Raw genomic sequence first — 13,828 nt, 5'->3', positions numbered from 1 at the left:
ACGACTGACTCTCAGTGCTCAATCGATAGCAGGTAGCAGGGACTGCCCGGCAACTCCGGGATTCGAGAACTGGGAGCTTGCAAACTGGGATTCTCTTTTGATTTTTGTCGATGGAACTCTATCTAGACGGATGGCTTGTTTTCGACTCTAGCAGGCTCCGAGAGCTGCTCCCTCGGAAGTGAAGGGATTGTGTGTAGCACAGCATGGGAGTTCTGGCTCTTTAGGCTACGTGAATAAATCGAACGGTTTGCAAATGGTCAGACGCGAACGAGCCAATTAATCATCAAGTATCGACAGCTTTGATCACTGTCAACTCGGAAAATCTATAGTCAAGCTATCTAGTTACATGGCTCATTGAAAGACATACACCATTCCCGCTCGGTCCACGCTGATGATCATCCCATATGGCACCCTCAACACCGCTACATCCTGGATGAAATCCAGATGACTCTTCAGCAATTGCTGCTGCTGCAGACTGATCACTGTACTACGTGGAAGCCTGGCACCGCCCCCTTTCTTGCTGCTGCCCTTGTTCCCCGCACTGCTAGCCGCTGGAGGGCCGGGAATGTGTTCTGTAGTCACGAGTAGATTCGGCAGTGGTTGAGACAACTCGTAGCGTGGCTTGCCGCTCATCCCCCCTTCCGACACAATGTCCTGGCCGCTGACAATACTAGAAAGCTCGGGCCGAGCTAGGTCCCAGAAGCGGATCTTCCGGTCGCAACCCGCCGACACGATAAATCCGCATCTGGTGCTGTTGTCCTTGCCATCCTCTGGCGAGTCATAGCCAACGGCAAAGGCGCAGATACCGGCAGGAGTGCTGGCCGCCGATGGCCCCGAGGACTCAATGGCCCCCGACAATGGTCCCTCCGTGCCGAACCGACTGAGCATTCCTTCCGGCCGGTCGCTCTCGACGTGCCAGGGCTCATAGTCTCTGGTGCTGGCAAAGGCTGATTTCGCCTTGGGGTTATCAACTGGAGAGGCGGCAGGTCCTCCGTTGCCAACTGCATTGCTGCCGGGCGAGTCGGCATGGTATACCTCGCGACAGCGAACTTTTTCAATATCCCAGACTGTAATCTCGTTGCCGCGGCTCCCACTGCTCGAGACGCAAACCCACCGCCCACGTCCCTTTGTAGGATGTACCTGGAGCCTGAGGATAGCACCCGAACCTGGGAGACCCCAGGCCTTCAGACGCACCCGAAACCGGAGGTCCCAGAGATCAAGGACTCCATGCGTGGTCCCTACTAGCAGCCAGTTATGCTTTCGGTCACAGCAGAACGTTGTCGGTGTGCCATGATGGACAGGGTTCTGCAATGAATAGATGGGAAGCATAGTCTTCATATCCAGAGCCAGGATGCGGCAGGTGTTGGTCGCAATCAACAGCGTGGATTGTGCATCAGAGCGGAAATGTTCGATCCAGAGCGCGTACTCGACAGACCCATCGTCAGTTGCCGGCAGTTGGTACTCACGTACGAGCTGGAGCTTCCCGTATCGAACCGTCTCATTGACGTTATGGTAATCAACCTTCACGACATGGATGCTCCCATCAGTGGCACCGCTAATGAATGCATGAGTGTTCTCGACAAAGGTCAGCGTCTTCACCTTGGCCTCGCTGGAGTGACGATATGTTTGCCGGGACCTAGGCGTCAGGTTCTTCTCGAGTCGCGTAGTATCCCAGATCTTGACGGTTCCATCATCCGATGCAGTGATGAAAAAGGCGTGATCTGGAGCTACCACCACCCGATTCACCGGTCCACTGTGCTCGCCAAAGAGTGCGACGAGACTCCCTTCTGGCTTCCAGACTTTGTTCTCGCCGTGGCCGCTGGCCTTCTTAATCGGGCGGCGAGGGTCTGCCTCCTTGACAAACGGACCAAGATCGAAAAGGTCAGTGGGGTAATTCTCTGCGAAAACGCTGTCCAGCAGCCTGAGAATCACCGGGTCGTTGCCTGCGTAGGAATGACTAGCACGGTAGTGCTGCGGTTCATTGAGTCGAGCTTTCTTTTCGTGCGCCAGAGTCAATGCTGACGGCTGTGGTGAGTGACGCTGGGATGGCACATCCACTTTGCCGAATGCATTTGCCGAACTCGTACTAGTTTCCGCATACGCTTTTGATGATTCTTTGCGATTGAGGAGACTGATCGCGCTTGACTTCCTCTCCACGTGGGTTGTGAGATGATTGTTTTTGACAGCCGGACTTCCCGCTTCCGTTGGAGTCGACGGGCTGTCCTGCCCAGGACTCTGTCTGCCCACGCTGCCCCTTCGTTCCGCATCGGAGTTGGGAGGCGATAGGGGACGAGGTTCTGCAGCACTTGGTGACGATGCCACCGGGGAGAGCCCATGAGGATTCTCAGCGCGAAGATTGTCATGTGCCTCCTGTCTTGGGGTCTCGTTGGCGTCCCCTGCATCTCTCTGCAGCTGGCTGCGCGTCCTCAAATGTCTCCGACGAGCGTGAGATGCGCTGTCAATGGTAGTTGACGCATCCAACAAGGCATCGGTGATAGTGTGCGGCTTGCGTTCTCCCAATCCAGCATCGTCAACTTTGGGTAAGAGAGTACCGTGGGGCTTGACGCTCTGTTGCTTATCAAAAAAGACTGTTTGAGGTGTCACTCCGTATTGAGTCAGGGCAATTACGTTGTTCAGTGAGGACACCGCATTGTCGGAGTCTTTCATCTGGCGCAAAGACACACCCCAAATGTAGCCTCGTAGAGCGAGCAACTTGAATTCGTCATCTGGACCGAGTCCCATGTTCCTTAGCCTAGATAGCCACTGCTCATCCTCCTCGTTTTTGGGTTGCGCGCTGTGTGAGAAGTTTGGGATCTTTTGGCCTCCCTTCGGAAGAAAATGGTCAGTGCCGCCCACACTGAACACTTCATCTCGAGCTGTCGACTTCCAGAAAAGACCTTTCTCCGCTTTAGAAGCCCAAACGAAGGCCAGGTCATAAACACTCCTTGATAATGGTTTCTTGAGACCATCAAGCAGTTTCTCTTCGGAGAAAACTACAATGTTGACTCTCAAGTATGGTTGGACGAGAGGGCCCAGGATTGAGTACTTGTCGGCAACGGACAGATGCTTTGCGCTATTGATGATGAAGCAAACGGCTGCTTCACGAATCCACGTATTTGGATGGACTAAGAAACGCACGACGATCTGGAGGACCTCCCAAGTGGTCGATCGCTGGAAAAGACCAAGGTCAGCCATCGCTGCCAGGGACCGAAGCACTCTCTCAACAACAAATTCCTCGGGCTCGGTCATAGATTGAATCATCAAAGGCAATATGTACTGCTCCAAACTCGTACTTCCAGCGTAAGCTGCGACTCCGACTACTGCTTCAAAGAACGCACATTTTAAGATCCAGTCCCGATCATTCAAATAAGTGTTCAGATGACTCAAGATCACTTCGTTCGTCTTAAGGTTGCCGAAGAACACACACAGACTGGGCACTGAGCCTAAGAATGCACGGCGGACAGATGTGTCGGTGTCGGTAAGGAGAGCTTTGGTATGGTTCTCAAAATATTCGAGAAGGTCTACCCTCGCAACGTCATAGAGATTGTGAAAGGTGGCATCCTCGGTCCATCTTGGCTCGGACCCGGCCGGTATAAGGGCGGAAAGACGAGTATCAGAGCGCAGAGCCTGGATCATATCTAAGAATCTCAGAGAAGATTGCGCTAGTGAAGAGATGCAGGAGGCATACGCAGCGCGCACCATCGGGCTGGGATTGGAGCTGGAGCTAGAGACGAACGGTTGCAGCCGAGGGAAGATGTATTCTGGAAAGAGATACGCGTTCACCGGCGAGACGACCTGCACCATCTCCAGTAGCTGCGCAAGAGCACGAATGGCAGCAACTTTCACACTATCCGTGCGGTCGTTTAGAAGGATCATAATGTAAGGCAAAATACGATCAAGCTTCGCCTCATCCGACAATCTCTCTGCAAAAGCGAGCAGGATATCGCAAGCTTTGATTCGGGCAGATGCCCTTGCTGTGTTGCGCAGACTAGACACGACAAGGGTTAAGAAGATCAGAACGCCATCGTCAGTTCGGAGCTGAGACTTCGCAGCCTGTGGCCCGTAGTTCGGGAGATCAAGGTGGATCGGGAACCCGTTCCCAGTAAGCCTGGAGTTACTGCGACCGGAGCCGTCTTTCACAGGCCTCGAAGATGCACTCAGGAAGTAAGAGATTTTATCAAAATCGTAGTAAACCCTCTCAATCCTGTCATCTGACTCGCCCCGGTTTGCTGATTCCGCTTCCACTTGCGCCCTGCCCGACGAAGGGTCTGTCATCAAAGACATGTACTGATGAAGAAAGCTGTAGAAATACTCCGGAAAAGCTTTATTTTTCCAAAAGTTCAGGTATTCTTCAGCAGAATATCTCGACTCTGGCTCAAGCTGAATCATGTGGAGGATCATCTCTCGGATCTCCGGGTCCTCAATTTTGACCAGCTGGCTGTGTTGCGGACTGTATTCGCCTTTGCGGTATTTATACATCTGGCTTAGGGTGAAGATGGGCGCTTCTAGAAACAGCTCTGCAATCACGCAGCCAGCACTGAATATATCCATGGCCCAGTTGAGACGCCTATTCCCTGGTTCCTCACCGGCCTCGAGGAACCGCTCAGGGGCCAGATAGCACGTTCGTCGACCTGAGGTATCAAAATAAAAAGAAAAGTCTGCAGGATTGTCCTGCGGCAAGAATGTGGGCTTGAAAGACGAGGAGAAGTCTGTGAGGTACAGCCAATTCCATGATGTCACCAAGATGTTCTCTGTCTTGATGTCGCCATGGAAAACATCCAATGAGTGACAATCCCGAAGAGCACATAAAAGTTGAAATGCAATCCATTTCTTCTCGATTTCTTCTGGAAATGGTCGAGTGCTACCGAGGTCAGAAAATTTCTGGCTGATAATATGTACGAAGCATACCTCATCCGGTCATATAGAGAGCTGTGAATATATTGGCGAACCAGATAACCCCCGGTGCCGGTCTCCAAAATTCTTTGATGGCTCAAAGCATTTGGGACATCAGAAAGTAGCTTGCGCTCCCCTAGTACGCTGTCAGAGTATATCCAGGGCTGTTGCACGGCAAAAACAAACTCACGAATGATGGCTTTGACATAGGACTCTAGCTTCATGCTGGGGTAAGGCTTCATGATTACCTTTACAAGAACGAGGCCATTTTGCTGTCTTGCTCGGATACTTTTCATGAACCGGCCGCCACCCATAGACCTCTCATACATCAGGTCTGACAGCTCGGGGATATCTATCCCAGCCGAACCCGTTGAAAGGGTTGTGAGGGAGTAGCCTTGCCCCATAGTGTCGCGACGACCTCATCTCAAGAGCTAACAAGAATCACGAATTTCATCCACTAAGAGCAGATAGAGCTTCAAAATAATCTCCGAGACACAAGCCTACAACGTTGATAGAGTTGATATTGATATCGAAACAATCTGTACGCAAACTCTCTGAATAGATACCCACTAACCATCATGTCCTGACATAAGAGTCGGGTGACGGCGAGGACGGAGTCACATGACATTCAGGCGGTGTGTAGCTACTCCTTGCAACGCCCATTGTGCCGTATCAACTGGGCCAAGTCTTCCCCATTAATTGCTTGTTTTTCTTTGGATAGGTCACCAATTTCAGAAAATCTACCTTACCTCTCCAGAAGTAGATCTTGGAGATTCGTTCGTGCGCCGCCGAATGATGTTCCTAGAGTTTACCAGCAAATTACATCTTCCCCCGCATCTTGAAGTTGAAGAGTCCTTTCGAAGGTTAACCGTTTAAGATCCTCAAGTGGTCTAACATCAAGATTCAAGCTAGCACCGCAAGTTAACTAAAGTACGGAGTAGATTAGTCTTTGGCGTCCAATCAAACAGTTTCGTCAGAGAGACAGCTGGGCCGTCCTTCTCCCTGAGTTTCCCACCCTTTCAACAAAATAGGAACGACTTGAATGAATTTTTGCAATTCGGCTCCTGAATTATGGGTCACTTCGCCTGGTGTAGGCTATAAGAAGGCCAGTGACAGTGTCAAGGGCTTGAACTGAATTTCTCTCACCGACACAATTAAACGACGGACCTACTGATCGTCGGCGACATAACGTCATTTTTGGTTATTGTAGGACACTTCGATCGCGTCGCGACCGTTTCGGGGAGGGCAAAGTAGCCGGTTGTCGCAAGACTCGAAAAAGCATTTGCGAAGGAGACTGAACGATTGCTTCCAACCAGCGTCCATCAGGATGGATGCGACGGCAACACCTGTCTTACCGTCTAGCGACGAATATCCAGAGATTCCTATTATCGATGATAACGAGAGTCTTGCCGAGGTGATTCGGAAACTAGGGAAGTAAGTTCAGCATGCACTTGCCCAACCTGTATCGGCGGGTCTAACTTGGCATGTCACCAGTTACCTCAATGTAGCTGTACCTGATGTTGCATGTACATTTGAGCAGCTGAGATCTTCTGCCTATGGACTCAAGCTCCGACTCCTCATAGGCTCTCTGGCCGAGAATTCACACAATCCTTGGATTATCTCTGCTTTGATGTAAGTTGAGACCGAATTTATCCTGCAAAAGAACCACTGCTGAGGATCGCTCGTATCAGGATCTTGAAATGGCAGTTAAACAACGAAGACAACGACTCCGATTGGGGGTTGAGCGAGACTCGGGGCTATGCGTGTGAATACGTCGCCTGGCAGTTTCTTTGTCACCTCACACGACGAGAGATGATAGATGTACTGCTTGAGGAGCTTCCCTCTCCCAGACGAGACTCTACAACAATCTCACAGGCCGAGCAAGGTGCATCTGGACTTGGGTCAATCTCCCATGAAGATGAAGGCAACGAGGCAGAAGGTGAAAGGACTCCGCTATTGTTGAGCTCTTCCTCGTCCCTCTACCGATTCTTTGTCGGCAAAAACCACCGAGGTGACTCTTACAATCCGGGATCCCGGGGCTCGTATTATGATGATCCCGAACTTCATTCCTTATCGCCCTTTTTTGGTCTCAACGCTCTGGAAATCGCAACAATCGCCCACGCTAAAAAGTTTCTCAGCCAGAAGCCTGTTCAAAGGGTGATAGACGATATCTGGAACGGGGAGATTGTTTTTTGGGACTCATTAAGTGTACATTCTAAGAAGAAGCCTCAGTTTTTCAACAAAAGGTAAGACATAATCTTCCAGGCATTTACTGTTCACTAATATTTTTGCGCTTCGCGCTACAGGACTGCGGATCCATACTCGAGATTACGAGTTCCAAGGTATCGAAAAGCGTTTGAGGCCGCTTTTTTTGTTTCTTTCTTGTTTCTATACTACACAGTCCTTGTTGAGAGAAAACCTACCGGCATAGGCATTTTCGAGACGTTGATGTATGTCTGGATAGCTGCCTTTGCTTATGATGAACTGAGTGGCATGGCCGACGCGGGGATGCTCTTCTACCAGATGGATTTTTGGAGCCTCTGGAACTTGGGTATCATTGCCATTGGGCTCGCCTTTGTTATTGCGCGTGAGTCATTCGCCCCTGGAACAATAGCTGGGCCGGTAGCTCTTCCGCGAAGGCGACAAGTATGCATCGCTGTTCCGGTCTCCTTACTGATCTGGGCTCGCAGGTATCGTTGGACTGGTCAAGGAGAGCGATTATATCACGGACTTATCATTCGACATACTGTCATTGGAGGCTTTGTTTTTGGTTCCAAGGCAAGGCTTCAGCTATCACGACGATTGATTTGACGCTTCAGCTCACAACGTTGACTAACTCGAGCGATTCACAGGATTTGCTCACTAGTGAGCTTGAACCCGTACTTTGGCAGCTTGGTACGTCGGACTACCTTCTTCATGCTGGGAAACCACCTTCTGGAACACATACTGACAAGCTGCTGCGCATAGATACCTGTTTTGAAAGAGATGGTACCGCTCTCAATATCTCGGGGTACGCCGATTTGTGCAAGGCTGATTGATATGTTCTAGACCAAAGCCTTTTTCAGGTTCCTTCCTGTGGTCGTCGTTTTGTACATTGGTGAGTAGCTGAAGGGCTCAGGTCACGTCGAACTATGCCTCGTGCGAGCTGAACTTCCTGACAGGGTTCCTGACGACATTCACTATGCTTGCCCGTGACCGACTGTCTCTGCGGCAAATGTCATGGATTCTTGTGAAAGTATTCTTTGGGTATGTCGGTGAAGATACCTATTTCCGACCGCTCTTTTGACTGACAATGCGAGGCAGATCGAGTGTCTTAGGATTTGTACGCTTCTTCCTGGTTGTTCTGTGGTAGAAGAACATTCTTTACTGACGGTGGCTTGATCGATTGGCTATTAGGACATCGCATATGATGTAAGTCTGTTGCTCTAAATGGCTGCCATCCACGATGTGACAGGATGCCGACGGGTTTGGCAGAATTGATAGGCTCTCGTGTTAAGATAGCTAACGCGCTAATTTCTTAGATTTCCCCGATTTTTGGCTACAGTTTGATGTGAGTTTGACAAACTTCTCCTACTGCGCCACACGAACCATTTGGAAAGTCACCGCATACAGTTTTAATCACGTTCAAGCTTGAAGTGGCTATGAATCTCGTCTTTCTTTTCTATTTCTTCTTTTTCTTTTAATTGGTTCGTTTGCTTTTTGTCTTCAATTTCGAATTATTATTATTTTTTCTTTCCCGGGTTGTTGCTGGGGTTGTGGTGTGTGGGGTTGGCGCAGTTAGACGCCCGCCACCACTCACCCCCCAAACGAGCCGCCTGACAATTGGATATACACGAAGCTTTCTGAAGGAACTTCGAAAGTGGAGAGAGAAAGAAGGATGGCAAAAAGCACAAAACGAAGAGATGACTAATGCCCACACTCAACAGGCTCTTGTTCGTGTCAATGACAAATTTGTTATTGATCTCCTCTCTGGTTAGCTTGATGAGCATGAGTCTAGAAGGGGTGCGTTTATTTCGACTTGCTTTGGAATCTCTTATGCAGATTGCTAAATCAACCTGCATATAGGTCATGGCTCATGCACGGGAAGAGTATCTTTTCCAGTTCGTAGCACCCCTGTCGCGCCTACTGATTCGATCTCCAACAGTCGTTAATGTGTTGCCAATAGGTTATCCATTTACGTCCTAGAAAGCAACAACTCTAGGAGACTAACTTATTTTATGCCACCTTTGGTAAGTCCTATCGTGGCTAACCTAACCCAATGAGCACCGCTTGGCCATTAAGCTACCGACTTTGGCTTGGTTACTCATATTAGACTTTATACCAATGCTAAACGGCGCAGAACCTCATTCCACTTCTCTGCATTCGGCCCCTAAGGCTGTTTCTGTCCGCCGGGCATATCCGTCGAGTTCGCATCGTTCTTCTCCGGGCAACCCACCTTCCTTTTGTTGCCTTGATCTGGGCTTTTGAGTCTAGCCGCCGTTATGTCTCGCAACGACACAATCAATTTCCCCCTACTCAAGCGACTGGACAGCCCACCCCTTCCATACAGGCTAACTTCCCTTTCTCCACGCACCACGCTCCGCTCCATGGCTCCACAGTCCATACTTCGCAGCTGGGTTGTGGGAAATCCAAGGGGTCGACTAACGCGGCTCAGCATCCGGAAGAAGCCCGCGGAGCGTGTGGACTGTCCCCAGGTGAGGCCGGGCGTAATGACTTGGCGGATATGATCGACGAGCTGGAACGATTGCGCACCCAAGTGGACCGCGTGGCAGCTACAGTAGCTTTCCACCAACGAAATCGACTGTGAGACCGTGGAGCAGTAATTAGAGCAGAAAATAAGAGCATGCTAGATATTCTGAGGCTAGTTACTTCGTCGACTAGTTTCAGATGTCCATTTGAACAGACCACGACCTAAATTGATAGACACACGCACTGACTGGATGGCTGGCGCCATGATCTAAAAGACTAGCGCGAGCACCGGCCACCGACAAGTCTGACTACTAATTATGGTTCAAGATGTGGCCTTTGGATGTCGTTATTATTGCTTAGATGCCTTGGTATATGCAGATAGTGTCTGTGGATAGAAAACAAGTAAATATGTATAAAATTATGGAAACCCGGTAGATAACTGTCGGCCATTACCGTCTGCCCCTTAAGTCTGTTCTTATCACGCCTTTGTTGAAATTCCTTTCTTAACCCTAACAGGTATGCCTGAGTCATTCCCGTCTTTTGAAGATTTTCATGATCTCCCTTGGCATTGCAAGTATATCTATCTTTACTACATGAGATGAAGAGTATTGGCCCCTGGAGAATTAATCAAAGACTGAGTCATTTGCCTTGAGGTAACTAGTCCGAGCGCCATCATCCTCAAATCAACAGGTACCTTCTAGTATAGATAAGGTATAGAGTCACTTTTGGTAATTGAAACATTTACTTGGCAGTCTGGTTGTGAAGAGACACTATCAGTAGTAAAGGTACTTTGTAGGCAATGCCCCTCTTTTCCCTGTTCCTGAGCGGCTCGACCAGGTGCCTGCTTCTTCGTCTTCGTCTTCCTCTCTTCTCTCCCCATCGGCAACAACGTCTTCTGCATCAACTTTTGCAACCATGACCAACCGCTTTTCAGTCTCCCAACATCACATCCTGCAGGACTCCCTTGTTTCTTCACACTCTGGCTTCTGTTCCCAACTCTTGATTTCTGAGATTCCGCAGCTGTGCCAATCACACCAGGCGACACGCACTGCTCATTTGCCAAGCAAGGTACCAGACTGTCGGGTCGCAACTAAACCTCTTTGATGCTCGTCTCACAGCTGGATAAGACGAAATGAGTGACCAGGCGGCGATGATCGGGGGAAACCAAGGTGGCAGTGGCATTCCCTCGCCCCCCAGACACTAGGAGGACGCGGTTATTCCAGTCGCAGAATGTGAAGAGAGAACGCTGAAGCACTTATCAAATTATTCTACCCATCCCGTCCTACCAACTGGTCTTCCTTCACTCTCATGCAACCCCCCGGTCCTGTGGCCTGCTAAGATAGGTATTTTCCCTCTCTCATCACCAATCCATTTCTCTGCCCCCTCTTTCTATTGCTTTTTTATTATTATTACTTGTTTTCCATCTGAATTATTCCTTTTCAGACCCTGTCGGAGCACAGTACCGTACAGCAGGCCCCAGTGGGCTGCCTGTTTCTCCACCAAGCGTTGCCCCCTCAAATCCTCAGGAACATGCGTCAAAATTAATAATTTGACAACTCGGGCTGATCACACATTTCCGGCGCTAAGTCATTGTGCACAAGTCTCCATCGTTGCGCCTATCTGAATGTTGCAGACATGGCCTGCAATAATCAGTCCAGCCCGGCCCTGGCCAGCTAGCTTTCCCACGACCCCCTTCATAGTCTCTCTCCCTCCTCCACCGCATCCTCTCTTCTCTCCCCGTCCAAGTCTGCCTTGCCCACTCAGGCGTCAAGGTAATTGCTTTCCTTGTGTCTACTGCGCCGATGCGGCGGGAAATGTACACAGGCGAGCGTCATATGGCTGAATCTCCTGTCGTCCTCTCAGCCGCTACACATGTTCGCCGCAATACTTACCCTGCAACAGCATTGCTGTTGAGTCAAAATACAGCTTTATATAATTTACATCCTTTCGTCTTGTTTCTTTGATATTAATATCTTTTTCCATCCGCCTGAGGTCTTGACTGTGAGGTTGCAAACAGATCCGACTCAATTTAGCCGGAGTTTGGAAAAGAACAAGTCAAGTGATTCACAGCTCCAGACAACATTTCTGCTTGCGATTGTGACAGAACAACTTCTGGTCATGAATTGGACCTCCGAATCCTTCTCGTCCGCTTCAGCCTATGTTCCCTCTTCATCTGATGACAACTCGATGATGATAGAGCCAACTCACGGTTACGCGACTGAGGCCTTCGCGCGTGCAAACTATCCCAGGAGTTCACAGCCACCTACTGGACTTGGAATCACTTACGTTGGTATGGAGGCTCAGTTCAGTCAGATGGGACTTTGCTCTGCTCCAGAAACACTGTCCCAACCGACGACTGACTGGCCTGATCAATTGATGCCGTCCGTTTTCGAGTCCTGTCTGGAGATTGAGAACCTTACCGCTGGGGCATGCTACGAATCCTTCCCTGTTCACCATGATGTGTCCGCCTCTCCCCACAGCCTTTATAGTCCCCAAACCCTAAGCGCATCACCGAGTTACTGTTCGACCTTGGATGTGGGAAATCAGGATACAACGTGCAGCCAGCCGTCCCATAGGTGGCCGGGTACGCCTTGTTCGGACAACACCACTCCTTTCGAGGGATGGTCCCATGTCAAGCAGGAATATGACGACTGCCCGGATCCACTTCTCTACTCTGAACCGAGCGATGCGCCTGGAGTCTGTACGTCCAGAGCAATACCCCAGCTGATGGTGAACGACACCTTTGCAGTCACAGCATCCCCTGAAAAAGAGGAGGGCGACACCGCTCTTAAGCCTGATCTTATATCAGAAGACGCCGTGGGCCACGGTCAGACGGCAACAATGCCTCAGCTCACCGCTCAGGCAGGCACAACGACATCAAATCATATTGACTCATGCAAAGTGCCCTCTGCTAACGGCCTCGTCTGTACCGTGTGTGGCACCCGCTTCACTCGACGCTCAAATTGCCGGGAACATATGAAAAGACACGATCCCAACTGCAGAAAACTCTACCCGTGCGAGGCGTGTGGAAAGACTTTCGGAAGAAGAACAGACCTGAAGAGACACGTGGATAGTGTAAGTCGACTTGGCCGGCTCGCTCTGTCTATTGCTAATACACGCGGAAAAAAGATTCATCATGGACTTCGAAAATTCGGTTGTGACCAGTGTGGCCGACGTTTCAGCAGGCAAGATACTTTGGCAAGGCAAGTTTGCACCTTGTGCCCCATCTTTAAACCAGCTCAGTTCTAAGTTCTAACACGGGCGCTTTTCAACAGACATAATGCATATGGTTGCCGGCAAAAGTCTCGAAGATCCAGTCCCAAGAAAGGCAAGGAACCTACCGGTTCCCCCGGCCAACTCAGTTCTTCTGGCTCGCCAGACATACATTCTCAACCCAGCAAATGATTTTGGATCGGCATCTGTCAAACAATTGGTGATTTCGAGCTCGACACGGCATCCCTGAAGAGACAACGACCTGGCCACGCAATTTGCGTTGACCGCATATTGCCGGTGGCCTACATACGACCTCTTAAAGTCTTCGTTTGCGAGGCTACTGCAAAGGTTCACGATCGACACTGCATACATTCTCAATAGAATAAGGAATACCCCGGAGCATTTGAGCATTTATGGGAGGCTGTTTTCTATGGCATTTTTCACTTACGCGAACGGTAGCAGAAGGCAAACCGAATATATACCGGCATTCTTTTCTCTCCATACTGATCGATTTTGTTTCTTTGATTGCTTGAATCTCATTGGCGAAGGGCACAAAGCAATTTTTTAGGCTGAGAATAACCGGCATAGCATAACATGTAAAGATAGGGGACCTGGCGTTGACCACTGCGAGGTATACGATTCGCGGGAAGCATTGATATTTCTGACCTTTAGCATCAGTTTAGACACAGCATCTGTCATATTTCAGTCCACTCAGCCAAAAGGGTGTCTAGACAACCATCTCCAGCTAGTAGGGATGATAGCAGTAGGCTCAACACAGGAGAGATACAACAGCATCTGCTTAGTTCAATCCTCGCGTGAGAGCACTGATTCACTGCAACTCATGACCCTCTCGACTTCGGAGTTCGGACCATCTGGCAGCCTTAGAGCTAGTTAACATATCATAAAAGGTCAAGATGTTCGTGCTACGTAGATAGGTAATTCCACTTTTGACAAATTCCACAGAATTCGGGATATTGTGGATGACCGGAAAAACTGAACTTGATCGCCGACGCCTTGGGGCTTTTCCTCTGAC

General features: G+C 49.8%; 3 protein-coding genes across 3 annotated transcripts; 2 read left to right on the top strand and 1 right to left on the bottom strand.

Moving 5' to 3' along the window:
* Positions 1–351: 351 nt before the first annotated feature.
* Aspvir_009828 (ubiquitin-binding serine/threonine protein kinase VPS15) lies at positions 352–5,297 on the bottom strand (the record flags this gene model as incomplete). Its single annotated transcript, XM_043272966.1, has 3 exons — positions 352–4,861; positions 4,909–5,029; positions 5,084–5,297. The coding sequence occupies 3 exons, from the start codon at positions 5,295–5,297 to the stop codon at positions 352–354; spliced, it is 4,845 nt and encodes a 1,614-aa protein (XP_043128901.1).
* A 923-nt stretch (positions 5,298–6,220) lies between these two features.
* On the top strand, positions 6,221–9,700 carry Aspvir_009827 (uncharacterized protein; the record flags this gene model as incomplete). Its single annotated transcript, XM_043272965.1, has 12 exons — positions 6,221–6,327; positions 6,388–6,525; positions 6,585–7,139; positions 7,200–7,480; positions 7,584–7,656; positions 7,746–7,788; positions 7,861–7,881; positions 7,942–7,990; positions 8,055–8,139; positions 8,197–8,215; positions 8,290–8,304; positions 9,233–9,700. The coding sequence occupies 12 exons, from the start codon at positions 6,221–6,223 to the stop codon at positions 9,698–9,700; spliced, it is 1,854 nt and encodes a 617-aa protein (XP_043128900.1).
* Positions 9,701–11,700: 2,000 nt separating this feature from the next.
* Aspvir_009826 (putative C2H2 finger domain protein (Ezf)) lies at positions 11,701–12,831 on the top strand (the record flags this gene model as incomplete). The annotated part of the gene is made up of 2 exons (XM_043272964.1): positions 11,701–12,657; positions 12,712–12,831. The coding sequence occupies 2 exons, from the start codon at positions 11,701–11,703 to the stop codon at positions 12,829–12,831; spliced, it is 1,077 nt and encodes a 358-aa protein (XP_043128899.1).
* Between the last annotated feature and the right edge of the window lie 997 nt (positions 12,832–13,828).

The sequence above is a fragment of the Aspergillus viridinutans genome, assembly GCF_018404265.1.
Source record: "Aspergillus viridinutans IFM 47045 DNA, scaffold_9, whole genome shotgun sequence".
In the NCBI taxonomy this organism is placed as follows: Eukaryota; Fungi; Ascomycota; class Eurotiomycetes; order Eurotiales; family Aspergillaceae; genus Aspergillus; species Aspergillus viridinutans.
Note: the sequence above shows the minus strand (reverse complement) of the source record. Positions and strands in the feature narration are given on the sequence as shown.